We start from the raw sequence: 17,530 nt of genomic DNA on the forward strand, positions 1-17,530 counted from the left end.
TCATAGGCCTTTAGAATCGACATACAACGTCTAAATATATTTACTATTCACTTCATAGTTCATCGTGATCGATGTCCGAAGTGGAACTATCTGCGCTAGAGGTGGATGCATCTGCTGGTTGTTGCGTAGAGGTCGCTTTTGCTTCATCTGCGAAGTCAGTAGTAGATGAAGAGGCTGCTTCTTTGCTTTTCTCTTCTTTCCTCTTTGCCGCTCTTAGTTTTCTTGTGTATAATGAGTTTAGCTCACGCAAGCGGTATGCATGTGCTCTTTCGCGGAATTTTTGCATTTCCTCGATGGAATTTAGATGACCTTCGGATTTCATGAACAATTTTACTAACTGTTCGCGGTCAATTGTATCAAATGCATCTGGAGTTAATATGGGCTCGAGTTCGCTCAGTATCTTACCGAGTGCGGCCAATTCTGACTCAGCAAAGGTTGAATTGTACTGTAAATTCTTTGGAACCTTCAGTTTAGTATATTCTCTAGTGACATTTAGGCCAAGAGAGTTAAAATTATCCTCAAGTTCATTAGCTTGTGCCACTGCAGTATCATCAAATGCGTTAAAGGTAGAAATGGCTTCAGAAACATTTTTGCGTAGAAGCTCAAATACTGGGAGATCCAAAACCTTAGCGTCTATGGAAAGGTAATGGCTAAGCAACTTATACAGACTCATGATTTCCTGTAATCTGTTGTTGATATCGTCAAAGGTAGCATTTGAAGATTCATAGTCTAACCACTCTAGATTCGTGCTTACAAGCTCGGTCAATTTTTCCACATAGTCGTGTGCGCCATTATCGAGGACTTCTGGCGTCTCCAGCCACTCGCGGGTAGAGTATATGAGCGATTCTAAGCTGTTCAATAGATCCTGCTTCCTTAATTCCTCTTCCTCCGCGCGATCCCATTTAGACAACCTGATCTTGGCCTCGGTTAGCGCTTTGTTACGGAGCGGCTCCAGGTAGGTATATGTTTCCTTAACATCTAACTTCACACTTTTTACTTTCTGGGGGAGAGCATCAGCCGTGTCCTCTTGGTCTGTTACTACCTCGGGGTTACCCCAACACAGTGCTTCCACCTTCACAGGTACAGGGATTCTGTTTGCATTGAGCCCGAAAGTAGCATTATAAGTCACACCCATGGGGCATAGCTCCTGAGTGAACTTGTCCTTTGTCTGCCGAACCGACAGCTTCTTGAACAATCTCTCCCCTTCGTATAACTCAAGCTCGAGTGCGTCTGTAAAGTCGTCCTGGGAAGCTGGCAGACGGACAGACGCTGTGGCAGGGTACACCGAGCCAACAGGGAATATTTCGATGGGAGCGTCCTGGCCCACTACTTTAGCACCATAGGCGTAAATCGAGCGGTCAATGACCTCCAGCGGCCTCGTCCTGAATATCTTGGATAGTTGCGCACCCCTGATGGCCACGCCGTTCACAGCAGCTTCATCCGCATTCACGCTTTTAGAGATCAGCGCCTCGCCCACGCACTTGGCCAGGCGGTCCTGCACACTCGGAACGCGGGACGAGCCACCCGTGAGGATCACCGCGTCGAGCTGGTCCACCGACACCCGCACCGGGCCAAATTGGCCGGCCAGCGCCTCCTCGATCGGAGAGCACACCAGGTCCAGGACAGGCGCCATGCGCTTCTCCACTTCTTCGCGGTGCAGCACCGTCTTGAAGTCGATGTCTTCGAACAACGACTCAATGCTCACGGGCGCCTCGGAATTCACGCTCAAAATCAGCTTGGCACGCTCCGCGGCCTGCAGCACCTTGGTGCGCGACCGAGCGCTCGCCTCCAGCTGCGCCGCGCGCAGCGCGGGCTGCGCCGCCAGGAACCGCTCCTCGATTATGTCCGCGATCGTCTGCGTGAAGCGCGCGCCGCTGACCGCCTTGCTGTGCCCAAACCCGACCAGCTCGACCCGCAGCGGCCCCTCCGCGGGCTGCGCGATCGTCACCAACGTCGCCTTCGCAGAGCCCGCCCCCGCGTCGTACACGACGTAGTGGTACGCGCGCCCCGCCTCGAACGCGCCCTTCAGCGCGAAGTCCACCGCCACGCTGAGGCCCTCACTCACCAGGTACGTCTGCTCCGCCGGCACCAGCGCCGCCGCGTCCAGCAGCGCATTGCGCTGCTCCACCGCAAAGTACTCCGGCACCGTCAGCGCCAGCTGTGTCACCTTGTCCCGCGCACGCTTCTCCGCGACCAGCTCCTCCGCACGCCGCACGTACTGCTGCAGCGCCATCGCCACCGTCTCCTCCGCAGACACCGTCTCCCCCACAACCGCGAAGCCCACGCCCCCCCGGCCCGTGTCAGCCACCTGCACGCCCGGGTGCCCGCGCCGCCACCACCCCAGCTCCTCCGCCGCCCGCCGCCCGAGCAGCCCTTTCGTGTGCAGCAGCGCGCTTTCCGGCTGCCTTGCCGCCGCCGCACTTGCCGCCGACCCGTACGCGCGCTCCACGCGCCCCATCACCTCCCGCACACACACCCCATTCTCATCCTTCCGCTTTGCCTCCGGCGTTAGCACTATCTCCAGCGGCGCCCCGGGAGCAACCACCACCGCCTTGCCAAACTGCTGTCCGTAGTCCACCCCCAGCAGTGCTCCAGCCGCCGCCGTCCCGTGCAGCGCCCCTGCTAGCCAGACCAAAGCCACCTTTCCGAGTTTCATCGCTGCAAACTGAGTTCTCGCCCGCTTACTCGCTCTGAACTTGTAGATTCCCCAGTAGAACGTGGCCGAATTTGCACCGTGTCTTTAAATCCAGTCCACGGCCAGGCCACCGACCCATAGGCACTAACACCAAAAGGAAAGTCTCAATACACACCCAGCTACGTCGTACCTGACCACAGACGGGCCCCAGTAGATCACACATGGAGCCTGGGCTTGACATCAGATCTTGGGATGCGAGCACGTGAGAGAAAATGTCTGGGTGGTGAACTTTTCACCGCCGTAGCCATGGCCATGGAAAAGCTTTGTAAATAGTAGCAGTGGTTGAGCACAGCGCTGCATGGGCATCGAGGCCGGATCAGGGAGATGAGCAGCAATTTAGAGAACCTGCGGTCCAGGATTATGGCTAGTATAAATAGCAAGAAGGAGGAGAAGAAGGTGCCGACGGGGCCCAGAGCGGCAATGGGCGCATCGGAGGGAGCTGGCAGCAATGAAAGTGGGAGCAGCGGGGGCTGGCAGGGCGGCGAGCGGGCCGGGAGGGGCGCGGAGCGCGGCGAGATGCGTGGCGAGCGCGGCGACGGGTGGGGGCGCGGCGGGGAGGGCGCGGCGCGGCGGGGCGGGCACCAGACCGCATCCAACAGCATGCCTCTGGGCGCGCCGAGCCGGTTCGGGGGCGGGGGCGAGGCGCGGAGGGGCCCGGGGGGCGGCGAGGGTGGGTGGAGCGCGCCAGGATACGACACGCGGCGCGGCGGGCGCGTGGGCAGCCGATACGGCGGGCGTTTCGACGGGGGCCCGGGGCGCATCGGCAAGCCTGCGGGCGGGCGGGGCTACAGCGGCCCTGGGCGCTTCCGCGACGGCGCGGGGCGCGGGGCGCCGGCGGCGCGGGGGCTAGGGCGCAAGGCGCGTGCCGGGCCGCCGTTTGCGCGCGAGTGGGTGCCCGATGAGCGGGAGGTGGACTGGTCGCGGGTACCCGCGCTGGAGGAGCGGCCGCGGCTGCGGCCGACGCGGTGGGACGTGACGCCGCGCGGGTTTGAGCATGTGCCTGCGGAGCGCGCGAAGCTCTCGGGCCTGTTCCCGCTGCCCGGCCAGCCGCAGGAGCTGGATCGCATGACACTGGAGGGCATCGCGGAGAAAGGCGCACTGAACAGGCGAACGAAGATCCTTTTCGAGGACCCCACGAAACCGAACCTCGCGCAGTGCAAGCTCAACCGCACGCTGGTTTTGAGCGGCGAGGGCGTGGGCGACCTGGACCGTGTCGCGGCCTGTGTCTCTGACATGCTGAAGAACATCACGCTCGAGGGGGAGCACGTGCTGTCCTCGTGTGAGCAGCGCAAAGGCGCACTGGTGCTGGAGCTCAATTCGGAGGAGTCCGCAACGCTTGTGCTGGCGGCACAGGCGTACCTGAAGAATCAGCTGAACTCGCATATCGTATGGCAGCGGCCGGAGGAGTACGTTGCGCGCCTCGACGCCGAGGAGCCCATCTGTGACCGCAACCTCATAGCCATGCTGGGCGTTCCACTGCAGAGTGCAAGCGAAGTTCCTGGCTGGCTGCAGGAGCAGGACATCACATACTCTTGGCTGCATTCTGTGGAGGTTGCTCGACAGGGCGCCAACATATTCACACAGGCGGTCCTTTATACGCCAGCCAGCGCCGAGGCGCCGCTGCCTTCGCCGCAGGGCGTGCAGGTGCTCCAGCCCAATGCCAGCGAGCTGACACAAAACTACTCTGACATATCGTATCAGTCCTTCTCCAAGGTCGTGGCGGTTCAGACTCATAAACCGTCTAAGGTAGTGTGCCTACTGAATGCGGTGGACCCTTTAGAACTCAAAAACGAACGCTACTACAGGGAGGTCCATGACGCCGTCATGTTTGGAACCCCCGTTCTCAACTGCGGGCCTGTGGAGAGCGTCAAGATTCCTGTTCCGGGCCCGGACTTCAGGAACAACTTCGAGAGCGTTTCGCTCCAGATAGGTAAGATCTTCATCAAATTCAAAGAGCTCAGCGGTGCAGAACGTGCAATGCTGATGCTAGCCGGCATGCGCTTCTGCGAACGTACGATTATATGTAGTTACTATAGTGAGCGCGACTTCGACATGGACCTCTTCTGATCAGTCCAGTCCGTCGTAGCTCGATAAATCTATGCCTGGCTCCGTCAGGTGCCTTACCAGCAGCTCGTAGAGCCCAGATGGAATCTTGGCGACGAACCCGACCCCCAGACGGATGATCTCGTCCGCGTCGAAGTCTGGGAACTGCCGCAGTAGATTCATAGGCGAGTCCGACTGCATGATCTCCGTTCGCATCTTGACCAGCTGAGCGACGATGAACAGCAGGTTCATGTGGAACCCGTATGCAAACATGAAGTCCCACAGCCGGCATACCTGGTCCAGTGGCTTCTGGCAGCTTGAAAGCGTCAGAATCGAGGGCACCCCATATATTTCCGCCGTGAGTAGGTTGTCGGAGAGGAACTTGCTTAGTTTGGGATCCACAATCTTGAGGCACTCGTCCAGTAATCGCGCACCCGTGTGCACTCCGCTCAGCGAGTGGTCCAGGTACGCGGGGATCATCCGCTGGCACACTGTTTCGAACAGCCGGAAAGCCATGGGCTCTGCAGGACAGCTGTACAACAGGGGTGCCAGCAGCACGTTCATCCCCTGCACGTAGGTCGCGATGCGCACCGGACCCCGGTCTCCCTCCAGCTCCTGCAACCAGGCAAAACACGAGAGACATCTAGTCAGAGATTCCTCAGACACCCGTTCCCGAAAGCCGGAGTCTGTTGAAAACGTTCGGAAGGTGTCGTTTTGTATCTTCTTGTACACCGCCGCCGGCGGCGGGCCTCGCTGTGCTAGCCGCATGTACCGCGACGTTGCACCTTCCATATCCGTGCGCGAGAGGATCGACCACACATAGCAGCGCTGTCGCCGTTCCTCGGGTTCCACGCCCACACCCTCCGCCAATACCAGGTACCGCAGCTGCGACAATGACGAATGCACTATAAGTGGTGGGTGTGATATGAACTTTTCCATTCTGGTCGGCACCTGCAAAGCTTAACCGGACTTGCACACCTGAAAGCGCTCTAAGCTCTTCTAATGGCCACAAGGCTACCAATGAGCATCCAAACTGGTCTGTTTTCTCGACTGCACCCTCTTTTCTTATATGATGCACACCCAATTTTCGCCTAGTGCTCGAAGTATAAAAAATGCAGGTGAAATGTTCGAGAGATGACCTCGAGCGCACAGAAAACAATAGACCGACATCTGGACGTAATAGTGCAGAACAGCTCAGGGCAAAGCGCAGAACACAAAGATGAAGGGTCTGTTGAGCTCAGTGGTTCTGCTGGCAGCAGCATGGACTCACGTGTCTGCCGAAGAGCATGTCTTCCACTGGAAGACAGGGATGGGTAAGGCCAACCCCGACACTCTGAAAGAGAGACCAGTGATAACGTGCAATGGCGAATACCCTTGGCCGGCTGTGCGAGTCAAGCAAGGAGACAAGGTGTCTGTTCTCCTGGAAAACGGGTTTGAGAAGTGGAACACCTCCCTCCACTTCCACGGGATGTTCCAAAACGGGACAAATCAGATGGACGGCCCAGAGATGGTGACTCAGTGTCCTATTCCGCCGGGCGGGTCGATGTGGTACAACTTTACTGTTGAGGGCAACAAGGGGACCTTCTGGTACCACTCACACACCGCGGGCCAGTTCCAGGATGGTATGAAGGGTGTGTTTGTCATAGATGAGGCAAACAGCACGTTCGCGTACAATTTTGACAAGGAAATGACGCTGGAGCTAAGCGAGTGGTATCACGACGTGGCTGTAGACAAGATCCCGGAGTTCCTGCACCTGTACAACCCCACAGGCGCGGAACCCATCCCCCAGAACCTAATCATCAACAACACGAGAAACCTAACATGGAAGGTGGAGCCAGACACTACGTACCTGCTGCGTCTAGTGAACACCGGCGGCTTCGTGTCCCAGTACTTCTGGATCGAGGATCACGAAATGGAGGTGGTCGAGGTGGACGGCGTGTACGTTGAGAAGAACGTTACCAACATGCTGTACATCACCAGTGCGCAGCGGTACTCCGTCCTGGTCCACACCAAGAATGAGACGTCTCGCAACTTTGCCATCATGCAGAAGATGGACGACACCATGCTTGACGTGATGCCCGATGACCTGCAGCTGAACGCGACCTCCTACATGATCTACAACGACCAGTTGCCAAATCCTGAGGAGCACAGGGTCGGCGAGCTCGAGTTCCTGGACGACATCTATCTGGTTCCGATCGACGAGCATCGTGTCCCGATGCTGGAGGACGCCACCGCCAAGATCGAGGTCACCGTGGACATGGACAACCTGATGGACGGTAGAAACTACGCCTTCTTCAACAACATCACCTACACCGAGCCCAAGGTCCCCACCCTGATGACCGTTCTCAGCGCCGGCGACAAGGCCACGAACCCTCTCGTCTACGGCACCAACACCAACGCACACGTCCTCGAGCACAACGACATCGTGGAGATCGTCATCAACAACAAGGACACTGGCAGACACCCCTTCCATCTCCACGGCCACGTGTTCCAAGTTGTCGCCAGAGGCCCCACCGCCGCGGATCAGGACGACCTGGACGCCGCGGACCCCATCGAGTACCCCGGCGAGGACGAGGGTCGCGAGTACCCGATGACCCGTGACACCGTCTACGTAAACGGCAAGTCCTACGTCGTCCTGCGCTTCAAGGCAGACAACCCCGGCGTCTGGTTCTTCCACTGCCACCTCGAGTGGCACATGATCCAGGGCCTCTCCCTCACCATCATCGAGGCGCCGCTGGAGATCCAGCGCACCGCCTCCCAGAAACTCACCGACAGCACCATCGGCGCTTGTCAGGCCGCCCACGTGCCCCACATTGGCAACGCCGCCGCCCACACCGAGGACCTGCTTGACCTCTCGGGCCAGAACGTCCAGCAGAAGAGCATCCCCGAGGGCTTCACCCCCAAGGGCATCGTCGCCATGTTCTTCTCCTGTCTCGCCGCCGTCCTGGGTCTGATCACCATCGCTGTCTACGGCCTAATGGACATGAAGGACGCCGAGGGACGTGTAATTGAAGACTTGGGTGTCGATCCCGTCGTGCTTTCCAAGGGCTCCCTCGCTGACGAGGGCAGCGTCAGCACGTCGTCAGACGTCAAAAAATAGTATATACCTCCACATGTCGGCACGCTGTAGCTGACTTACACCATAATATTATTATATAATACGGAAACCTAGTACTGAACAGCCTTCCCGTGCCCCGGCTTACCGTTGCTGCTGGCTTGGGGCCTCGAGCTTTGGGCTCGACCAGGTTTTGGTGGCTAATCCATCCGAACATCCGCGATCGTGACCTTTTTTTTCAATGCTCACCAACAGAATCCAGGCATCTTGACAGAGAGAGTGCATGCGTGGAGGCTTCGGAGGGCCTAGAGGATATAAAAGCGCTGATCTAAGGGATGGGTGACTGCTGCCGGTGCTCACAGCAGTGGCACGTAGCTAGTAATGGTGCGAAATCGATCAAAGAGGGTGCGTCTGGCGGTACAGGCAGAAAGCACGCCCGCCGATACAAGTTCCAGTTCTACAAGCACCTGCAGTTCCAGGGTACGAGGTACCAGGTGGTGACTTCGCGGCCGTATCTGATAGAGCGGTACGGGGAGCGCAAGGCGGCGACGATCAGGTCGTTTGTCAAGTGCATCCATCGGAAAATCAACGACGATGTGACACGGATCAGCGACGAGCGGGTGACGCACGGGGTGTCGAAGTGGGAGAAGTCGAAGCTGTTCCTGCTGCTGGTGACGCTGTCGCAGCGGGGCGGGCCGGAGTACTGGCTGGACAAGACGAACGGGTGCCAGAGCCGCGCGGGCGGAGACGGCGCGCGGAAGAGCGACGAGGTGGAGGAGGGCGGGAGCCGGCGGGGCCAGAGGCTCGTCTGCACACTGGTGGAGCAGATCATGCGCGAGAACATCACGGAGGACTACGACGAGAGCGTGCACGACGAGAACTACGTGTTCTCGTCGATATGGGCGAACTTCATGGAGGGGTTGATAAACCACTACCTAGAGAAGGTCATCATACCCAAGTCCGAGCTGAAGGTGTGCCAGCAGCTGTACAAGCCGATGATGAAGATCATCTCACTCTATAACGAATACAACGAGCTCATGGACAAGAGCGAGCGCAACGGGTTCTTTCCGGCGCAAGAGGAGGTGTGCGAGAGCGGCGGCGTGGAGCAGCTCAGCGAACGAGCGGAGGACGACGTCTCCACGGACCAGAAGCTGGTGAAGGCACAGAAGCTACTGTGGCAGGCGCGCCAGGACATCCCCAAGACCATCAGCAAGGAGCTGACGCTGCTCTCTGAAATGTACTCTACTCTTAGCGCCGACGAGCAGGACTACGCGTTGGACGAGTTCGTGTGTTGCGCAGAGGAGTACATCGAGGTGGAGTACCTGCCCGCACTCATTGACCTTCTTTTCCAGAACTGCGGCACCCTGCTCTTCTGGAAGATCATGATGGTCCTGGAACCTTTTTTCTACTATATAGAGGAGGTCGACGACAGCAATGAGCGTGACGAGGACGATGACGAGAGCGGCTCCTCGGTGCCCACACCCGCCAACAGCGAGGCAACACACAGGCCGGCGAAGCCCGACCCGCGCATGGTCACCCTGGAGAAAATATGCGAGGTGGCTGCGCGGCAAAAGTGGATCTAGGATTATTTAGCGTCTGTAAGTTCTACTTGACTAGGTAGCGTCTTAACTTTGCTTGCTACTCTTATTATGTTGCGGTAGCTCGTCATACCTGTGGTTGCGCATGTTCCGGAAGCGCGGCATGTCCTTGAACTTGCCGATGATCCGATGCTTCTTCGCGATGGCCGCTCTGCTGATGTCGGAAAAGTCGGTGTAGCGCCGGTTCCACTGCAGGAAGAAGTACACAAGGGCTGCGACGAAGACGACGATGGTTGGCAACGTCAAGAGCAGGTAATACCACGTCTCGTCTGTCATGCCCGAATCCAGCATCTTCAGGTCCTGCTTGCCCGCCTTGAAAACCCTGTTCGGTAGCGCTAGCCGCACAAGAATCCCGTGCTCAACGGGGTCAAACTCCTCGTCGGCCACAGTCGACGGCTGCACCGTTAGCATCAGCTGGCGCGTGCCCTGCCCCTGTAGCCACTCCTCATCGATAGTGATCGCAAACAGTCCGTCAATGTTCTTGATCCACTGGCCGCGGAAGAAGGGCTTGATGGGCTCCCGCTTCTGCCTGAGCTGTCCCTTCTTGACGTAATACAGCATGACCCGCGCCTGTTCCGCCGGCGCGTCGAGGGCCTTGTCCCAGAAGAAGTGCGTGTACCATGTGATGAAGTACGTCTGGCCTGCGTACCAGTCAACGTGCTCCCGCGGCGTGCAGAACGGCGCGCTGCTCACGTCCTTGGCCAGGCCCTTGTTGAAGTACCGGTCCGGAGTGCACCGGATTAGCGGGTTGAGCGACGTGTATGTGTCATCCTCTTCCGTGAACACCTCCTCCTCGTGCACGTCGTTGGGGTCCATGTTGTGCGCCTGCAGCTCCTCGTACGAGTACGTCGTCGTGCTCACCTGCTTAAAGTACGTCGAGTAGTCTGGCGGGCCCTTGATGGTCCTCCCCTTCTTAACTTCTGGCTTGATGGTCTGCGGCGCGCCGTCTTTCTTCAGCGAAACCCACGGTTTGAGCGGATCGGGCGTCGGATCCGGCTTCAACGAGAACGTCACGCCCGCAATCACCGTGGGCGTCACGATCTCCTTCACGGTCCCGTATATGGTCCGGTGCCAGGGGTGCAACTCCTCGGTAGTCGTAGTCGTCGTCTGCACTCTTACATATTCTCTCCGGCCAACTGCAACTTGTGCAAGCAGCAAGTACACCAACCCACTAAGCATCATCTCGGGCTAAAGTGCAAGGCTGCTCTAGCTAGTCAGCTTGGTTTTCCAGCGAAGCTCTGAAAGCGATGTGTCAGTGGTTTATGAGGTGAAGCACATAGTGAAAAAAAAATGGCCATCGCTGCAATGCCTTGTTCGAGGGCATCGCCCAAATGTCAGTTTCGTATAACGGCGGCCTTACAGGACTCACCGCACTCGTCCGCAACAACCTGGTGCACTATCAGCAGTGGAGCGACGTAGAAGTCGTGCCCCTGCGCGATAGAGAAGCGCTGCGGGGGCGGCCCGCGCAGAAACTCAGCAACGATGACGAGGAGATTGGCGTCGAGTACGTGCTGCCCGTGGAGCTGAGCCAGTACCGCAGCAGCGGGGTGACGCTGGAGGCGCTCGACAAGGTGTTCAGCCAGCTGCCGGCCAGCTGCAAGCGCGTGGTGCTCGCCATCAGCAGCGACGACGGCACGGTGGTGTACTACACGGTGTACCAGGGCCTGCAGCGGCCGCGCAAGAATTAGCATTATATAGTCCAATAGGAAGTGACATACCTGTACAGTTCCCGGGGCACACTGGGGGTCTCTGCGGCGGTGGGCGCGCGGACAGCCACGGCCGCCGCGCGCGGTGCGCACGCGTGCAGCTCGCACGCGCGCAGCAGTCCGTCGCAGAGCGCAGGGTAGTGCGCGCGCAGGTGCGCGGTGACGCGCGCGCCGTCCGGCAGTTGCTGCTGCACGTACAGGTGCGCGGCGAACAGCAGCTCCGCGGGCCCCAGCGTGGCGGCCGCGCCGCGGACCGCGATCCACGGCTGCAGCGCCCGGTCGAGCGCGGCTGCGTACTCCATCTCGGCTGCGGCGTCCGCTAGCGCCTTCTCACCGCGCTCTCGCAGCTCCCGCGTCGCCTGCAGCGTCTTGCTGTGCTGCGCCAGCTCCTTCTCCGCGTCGTGCGCCGGCGCCGGCGTGCCGCCGCGCTGCGCACGCGCGCGCTCGCGCCGCTGCACGGGCGTGTTGTACCACAGGGGCCACGGCAGTAGCTGCGAGAACACCCGCCGCGTGTACTGCTCGTAGTTCTTGCGGTTGAGGTACAGCTGGTAGTCCGACAGCGCGCCGCAGCGCTCGGCCGCCCAGCACACCAGGCTGCGCTCCTCCAGCCCCAGCTCCCGGCCCAGGAGCTGCTCCACGATCTCGGGGTACTCGTAGGCTGCGCTGCCGTCCTCCCCGACGTACAGCGGCAGCTCCTCACGTGGGGAGAGATGCGCATTGTTCGAGAACACTACCGTGCACTCAACTTCGCACGTATTGACAAGCCAAAAAAGCGCGATGCTCTCGGGAGAGATCAATGCTGGCGCCCCGTCGACTCCCCATAGATGGATGGTAGCCATCCTTGCACTAGCTCTTGACTGTTCAGCCTTCTCTGGTTCATCGAGAAAGTAAAAAAATTCACCTATAATCGCATCATCTTCAGCTATCCACGCTGAGAACAGTCGGTATTGGCCATCAGTTTGTGCGTGGAGCAATGTCAGGAAATGAGACACCGGATGCGGGGACTGTAAAGAGCGTGTCGCCTTCTTCTGGGGGCAGCAGCCTGCCGGCACGCCCCACGTTACGGGAACGAGACCCGAACGACATTGAAAACCGTCTGCGGGACCAGATTGAGGAGGATCCGACGCAGATCTTGCTATACATAGAGCTGATTAAATACTATGTGGGCAAGCAGCAGGTGGCGGAGATCCGGGAGGTGTTCGGACAGCTACACGAGCTGTTCCCGCTGGAGTCGTTCCTGTGGACGATCCACCTCAACTGGGAGCTGGAGCAGGAGGAGAGCGGGCAGGTGGAGACGCTGCTGGCGAAGTGCCTGTCCGGGGAGCTGATGAACAACGACATCTACCTGTGGTCGACGTACCTGGGGTATGTGCGGCGCAAGAACAACACGGTGACGGGCGGCGAAGAGGCGCGGGGCACGGTGCTGAAGGCGTACGAGCTGGTGATGGAGAAATGCGCGGTGTTTGAGCCGCGGTCGATGCAGTTCTGGCAGGACTACCTGCAGTTTCTGGAGCAGTGGAAGCCGGTGAGCAAGTGGGAGGAGCAGAGCCGGGTCGAGATTCTGCGCAAGCTGTACAAGCGCCTGCTGTGCCTGCCAGTGGAGTCGCTGGAGCGGTACTGGGAGAAATACACGCAGTGGGAGCAGGAGGTCAACCAGTTGACGGCGCGGAAGTTCATCGGAGAGCTCTCGGCGAGCTACATGAATGCGCGCTCGCTGTACCAGGAGTGGTCGAACCTGACGAAGGGCCTGCGGCGCTCGCTGCCCACGAAGCTAAACCAGGCGACACAGCAGAACCTGCCTGCGCCCGGTCAGTACGATGAGTACCAGCTGCAGATCTGGACGAAGTGGATCCAGTGGGAGCTGGACAACAAGCTCGACCTGCCCGAAGTCGTGCTGCGCCAGCGCGTGGAATACGTGCACCGCCAGGCTGTGCAGCACATGTGCTTTGCGCCGGAGATATGGTACAACTACGCCATGTTTGTGGACGAGAACGAGCACGAGAAGGTCCTTGAGATCGCCGTCAGGTGCAATCCAGGGTCGCTCTCGTTGACCTTTAAGCTCGCGGAGTACTTGGAGCTGAATAACAAAATAGAGGCGCTGGAGGAGCGTTTCCAGCACTGCATAGCCAGGATATCAATGGAATTACAGGTAATGAACGACACCACGATGGATCCTGACAAGATACTCCGCCAGACGCGCAAGCTGACTTTTGCATATTGCGTCTACATGACGACAATGAAGAGAGTGACCGGCCTATCCGCGGCCCGGAAGGTGTTCTCGAAGTGTCGCAAACTGAAAAAGGACATCTCGTATGAGATATACGTGGAGAACGCTTACATGGAGTACTACAACAACAGCGACGTCACCACGCCCTGCAGGGTCCTGGAGTTTGGGCTCAAGTACTTCCAGGACAACGGGAACTACATCAACAAGTACCTCGACTTCTTGATCTTGGTGAAGCAGGACGCGCAGATCAAATCCCTCTTTGAAAGTTGTATTGATAAAATCTACAATCTTGATCAGCTAAAGGAAATCTACAAGAAGGTGATCAACTACGAGTCTAAGTTTGGGAATCTGAATAACGTTTATGAGCTCGAACGCCGTTTCTTCGAGAAATTTCCCGAGGCGGAAAAGATTGAAGTGTTTACTGATCGCTACCAGCTGCAGGGTGAGAATTTGCTGAAACGGTTGGAATTCCCCTACCTGATGGATGAGTATGGCATACCTGTCCTAAGTGGCTATGCCGTTAAACGGTCTCTACATTCTGCTGGTATAGTCTTTGACGACAACGGCAGTAGTAAGAGACAGCGCCAAGAACAGACAGAGGCTGTTCCCATGGAAATTATAGAGTTACTGAAGGTTCTCCCAAAGCGGCAGTATTTCAAAACAATTGTGTTGGATCCACACAAGCTTGCAGATTTCTTGAGTGATAAGGTGACGATTCCACCCTGCGACTAACTATATAATTTCACGGAAAGATAGCTCTATCTGCTTTTTCCAATATAGAGGGGTTTTTGTAGTCCAATGTCATTATTTTTTCAGGAACGATAGTCGGCATTTATGCTGATATATTCATGTGAAAGGTCGCAGGTCCAGAAGTTGCATTCTTCCGTGCCTGTGCCGAGATCGACTACAATCTTAAGATCTGTATCAGCCAGCATTGTGGCTGCCTTTGACTCATTTATATTAACGTTGGGCACGCCGTCCACAACAAGATTTAGTTCAGCTCCCTTTGAGTCACCAACACCGACAAAGGACACATTTAGGGTGCTTTCATCGAGCGATGCGCAATCGCCCAGCTGTGCATACCCGATAGCACATAGGATACGACCCCAGTTAGCATCTTGCCCATATAACGCACACTTAACTAAACTGGAATTTGAAATAGTCTTTGCAATGACCTTGGCGTCAGCGAAATTTAGCGCGCGCTTCACATGGACTGTGACAAACTTCGTAGATCCCTCCCCATCACGTACTACCAGCTGGGCCAAATTCTGCGCCAGTTCCGTAACTTGCGCCTTTATTAGAGGAAAAGACTCGCTTGACTCCGTTATCAAATCGGTATCGATGGCGCCGCTTGCAAGCATGTAGATGGTATCGTTGGTACTCATATCGCCATCGACTGATATGCAATTGAACGAGCGATCGACCGCGGATGATAGAATGTTCTGTAAAGCTGAGGGGCTAATGGGCAAGTCAGTCCCAATAAAACCCAGCAGCGTCGCCATGTTGGGACAAATCATCCCGGCGCCCTTCGATATTCCTGTGAGGGTGTACGTAGTCCCACCTGGCAAAGTAAATCGAGAGCTGATTAGTTTAGGGAACGTGTCTGTAGTCATCATGGCTTTGGACAGCGATAGCCATGAACTGAAGTCGTTACCAAATGCGTCATCATTGTTCAATAGAGTGCCCAGCCCGTGCTCGATCTTATCCATCGATAGGTGCTGGCCTATAACGCCAGTGGACATCAGCAAGGTCGTATCTTTCCTACCAAGCTGCTGCTCCACCAGCTGGACAACCTTGTTTGCGTTTTCCAGTCCAACTGCGCCCGTTACGGCATTGGCGCATCCTGAGTTGACCACAATAGCGCTAATTCCCCGCCCCTCAGACTTCGCCAGGCGCTCCTTAGAAGCTACCACAGGCGCCGCCTTGAATTTGTTCGTCGTGAACACCGCCGCAGCAGTTGCCCCCCCCTCGCGCTCATACGTACTTAGGATCACACCCAAATCAAGCTGCCCATTTTTCTTGACCCCCGTGGCGATGGAACCCACTTTAAACCCCAGGGGGAAAACGCCGCAACTCGGAACGTAGCGCTCGTACTTGGAGGCCGCGTTGGCCGCACGTTGACAAAGCGACAGGCTACTTTTCATTCTTGCCAATAGTCGCCTCGAAACTAACACTAAACTACTGCCGAGGTCTCGAAAGTTGCGTGCGCTTTTATTATTAGCTACACAATATATTCATCCTTGGACGGGTGCCAAGATCTGTCTCCGTTGAGTCATACATGTATTTTCGACTGTTACCCGAACATGCGACTACACTACATAGCGACAGTGCTGCCCGAATAGTACCTAGATAATTTTCATAAAATTAGGGTTTATTAGATACATAGGTATTAATGAGTCGTATGCAGCAAAGGCATTGCCGGCAGCTAGCCAGATATAACTATTAGGAAGTCATTATGGCTTCTTCATGATACCATTACCGGTACTGGACGATTCCATGTTAGAATCAGAGATAGACGACCGAGGAACTTGTCCCTCAGCCTCAGTAATCACTTTCATTTCGTCTTTAAAGTCGTGCTCATTGTTGTAGAGACCCAACTGAATGCCGTATTCCTCCACTTCCTTCAACGACAACTTAGGCAGGTTTGCAGCTACTCTCCAAGCCTGGGTACCGTCGACGAACGACTTGGCGTAGATGATGTCGATCTCTTCCAGGGATCTGCCAGCCGTTTCAGGGTAGAAGAAGAAGATAATTGGAACGTACAGGAAGTTCATCACGGCAAAGAACAGGTAGCAGCCCCAGCCAGCCTCGTGAATGAAGATAGGAGTGAACATGACGACGGCGAAGTTACAGAGCCAGTTGGTGCAGGTGGACATCGCGTTCGTGATCGAGCGCACCTTCATGGACGAGATCTCAGGTGGGTAGATCCATGGCAGAGATAGGATGGTCATCCCAAAGAAGATGATGAAGAGGAAGAGGCCCACCGCGGCACCCTTCGCGTTGTTCTTCGTGTCGTTGATCAAACAGGCAAACGTGATGGTGAAGGAGAAGCCCTGGCCAAGCGCGCCGATGAGGAACAGCTTCCGTCTACCGACCGTCTCGATCAGGAAGAAAGACGGGATCGTGGCGAGCGTGTAGACCGTGGAGAAAACACCGCCCAGAATCAAGGATAGCCGGTACTCCAGGTTGATGGTCTTGTGGAACAGCACAGTGGAGTAGTAGATGGCGGCGTTGCAGCCGGTGAACTGCTGGAAGAACTGCGTGGAGCACGCCACGAGGGTTCTCTGCAGGTTCTGGCCGCGGCCGCCGGTCAGCGCGTCCTTCAGCGAGCGCTTCTCGTGCTTGAAGCGGTTCACCGCGTCCTCGATCGCCGCGGCCTCCGCCAGCACGCTGTCGTCGCTGGGGTCCAGGTTGTCAAGCTTGCCCAGCACGTACTTGGACTCCGCCGTGCGCCCGTGCGCCATCAGCCACCGCGGCGACTCCGGCAGCTGCACGATCCCCACCAGCAGCAGCACCGCAAACACAATCTGCATCGCGACCGGGAACCGCCACTGCACGCTCGAGTCCACGTACGACAGCCCGAAGTCGATCCAGTACGCAATCATCGTCCCCACCGCAATCACAGAGCCCTCCAGGTTCACCAGCAGCCCTCTGTTCTTCGGCTTCGACATCTCCGACTGCCACACCGGGATCGTCGACGTGTTGAGCCCCGTGCCCAGACCCGTCACCACCCGCCCGATCACAAACTGCCCCAGCCCCCAGTGCTCGCGGAACGCCGCCACAGACACCACCGTCCCCAGAATCGTCAGCAGCGACCCCATGATGATCAGCGGCTTCCGCCCCCGCCGCTCCCCGTCCACCATCACGTACAGCGACCCGAAAAAACACCCCAGCTCGTAGCACGACGTCACCGCGCCCTGCACCACCGTCGCGTGCCGGTCGTTGTCGCCCTGCTCCAGCGTCGCCGGGAACTCGTGGTTGAACTGCTCACCGTTGATCAGCCCCGACAACAGGCCCTGATCGTACCCGAACAGCGAGAACCCTGTAACTGCCGTGATCGTCACTGCCAGCCGCAGCGCCCTGCCGCTGAACCCGCCCGTCGCGGTCCTGGAAAACGACTCTTTTATCATGATGCTATATGGCTCTCTGTTCTATGTCCTTGTTCTGCATTGCTCTCGCCGTGCTTTTATATCTACAACTACGCAC

The 17,530-nt window shown here is 57.3% G+C and overlaps 11 protein-coding genes across 11 annotated transcripts; 5 read left to right on the plus strand and 6 right to left on the minus strand.

Annotated features, from left to right (window-relative positions):
- Positions 1–52: 52 nt before the first annotated feature.
- On the minus strand, positions 53–2,656 carry LHS1 (Hsp70 family chaperone LHS1; the record flags this gene model as incomplete). The annotated part of the gene is made up of 1 exon (NM_209577.1): positions 53–2,656. One exon carries the CDS (start codon positions 2,654–2,656, stop codon positions 53–55), a length of 2,604 nt encoding a protein of 867 aa, NP_984224.1.
- Positions 2,657–3,019: 363 nt separating this feature from the next.
- MUD2 (Mud2p) lies at positions 3,020–4,762 on the plus strand (the record flags this gene model as incomplete). Its single annotated transcript, NM_209579.2, has 1 exon — positions 3,020–4,762. One exon carries the CDS (start codon positions 3,020–3,022, stop codon positions 4,760–4,762), a length of 1,743 nt encoding a protein of 580 aa, NP_984226.2.
- BUB2 (Bub2p) lies at positions 4,763–5,677 on the minus strand (the record flags this gene model as incomplete). Its single annotated transcript, NM_209580.1, has 1 exon — positions 4,763–5,677. One exon carries the CDS (start codon positions 5,675–5,677, stop codon positions 4,763–4,765), a length of 915 nt encoding a protein of 304 aa, NP_984227.1.
- Positions 5,678–5,957: 280 nt separating this feature from the next.
- FET3 (ferroxidase FET3) lies at positions 5,958–7,838 on the plus strand (the record flags this gene model as incomplete). Its single annotated transcript, NM_209581.1, has 1 exon — positions 5,958–7,838. The coding sequence occupies one exon, from the start codon at positions 5,958–5,960 to the stop codon at positions 7,836–7,838; it is 1,881 nt and encodes a 626-aa protein (NP_984228.1).
- Positions 7,839–8,128: 290 nt separating this feature from the next.
- On the plus strand, positions 8,129–9,376 carry AAN1 (Aan1p; the record flags this gene model as incomplete). The annotated part of the gene is made up of 1 exon (NM_209582.1): positions 8,129–9,376. The coding sequence occupies one exon, from the start codon at positions 8,129–8,131 to the stop codon at positions 9,374–9,376; it is 1,248 nt and encodes a 415-aa protein (NP_984229.1).
- Positions 9,377–9,418: 42 nt separating this feature from the next.
- Positions 9,419–10,573, minus strand: PSG1 (Psg1p; the record flags this gene model as incomplete). The annotated part of the gene is made up of 1 exon (NM_209583.1): positions 9,419–10,573. One exon carries the CDS (start codon positions 10,571–10,573, stop codon positions 9,419–9,421), a length of 1,155 nt encoding a protein of 384 aa, NP_984230.1.
- A 149-nt stretch (positions 10,574–10,722) lies between these two features.
- Positions 10,723–11,079, plus strand: SEN15 (Sen15p; the record flags this gene model as incomplete). The annotated part of the gene is made up of 1 exon (NM_209584.1): positions 10,723–11,079. One exon carries the CDS (start codon positions 10,723–10,725, stop codon positions 11,077–11,079), a length of 357 nt encoding a protein of 118 aa, NP_984231.1.
- Positions 11,080–11,081: 2 nt separating this feature from the next.
- On the minus strand, positions 11,082–11,936 carry SAM37 (SAM complex subunit SAM37; the record flags this gene model as incomplete). The annotated part of the gene is made up of 1 exon (NM_209585.1): positions 11,082–11,936. The coding sequence occupies one exon, from the start codon at positions 11,934–11,936 to the stop codon at positions 11,082–11,084; it is 855 nt and encodes a 284-aa protein (NP_984232.1).
- A 134-nt stretch (positions 11,937–12,070) lies between these two features.
- Positions 12,071–14,056, plus strand: RNA14 (cleavage polyadenylation factor subunit RNA14; the record flags this gene model as incomplete). Its single annotated transcript, NM_209586.1, has 1 exon — positions 12,071–14,056. One exon carries the CDS (start codon positions 12,071–12,073, stop codon positions 14,054–14,056), a length of 1,986 nt encoding a protein of 661 aa, NP_984233.1.
- Positions 14,057–14,136: 80 nt separating this feature from the next.
- On the minus strand, positions 14,137–15,468 carry ARG7 (glutamate N-acetyltransferase; the record flags this gene model as incomplete). The annotated part of the gene is made up of 1 exon (NM_209587.2): positions 14,137–15,468. The coding sequence occupies one exon, from the start codon at positions 15,466–15,468 to the stop codon at positions 14,137–14,139; it is 1,332 nt and encodes a 443-aa protein (NP_984234.2).
- Positions 15,469–15,777: 309 nt separating this feature from the next.
- Positions 15,778–17,454, minus strand: STL1 (glucose-inactivated glycerol proton symporter STL1; the record flags this gene model as incomplete). Its single annotated transcript, NM_209588.1, has 1 exon — positions 15,778–17,454. One exon carries the CDS (start codon positions 17,452–17,454, stop codon positions 15,778–15,780), a length of 1,677 nt encoding a protein of 558 aa, NP_984235.1.
- Between the last annotated feature and the right edge of the window lie 76 nt (positions 17,455–17,530).

This window comes from Eremothecium gossypii, chromosome IV (assembly GCF_000091025.4).
Source record: "Eremothecium gossypii ATCC 10895 chromosome IV, complete sequence".
In the NCBI taxonomy this organism is placed as follows: Eukaryota; Fungi; Ascomycota; class Saccharomycetes; order Saccharomycetales; family Saccharomycetaceae; genus Eremothecium; species Eremothecium gossypii.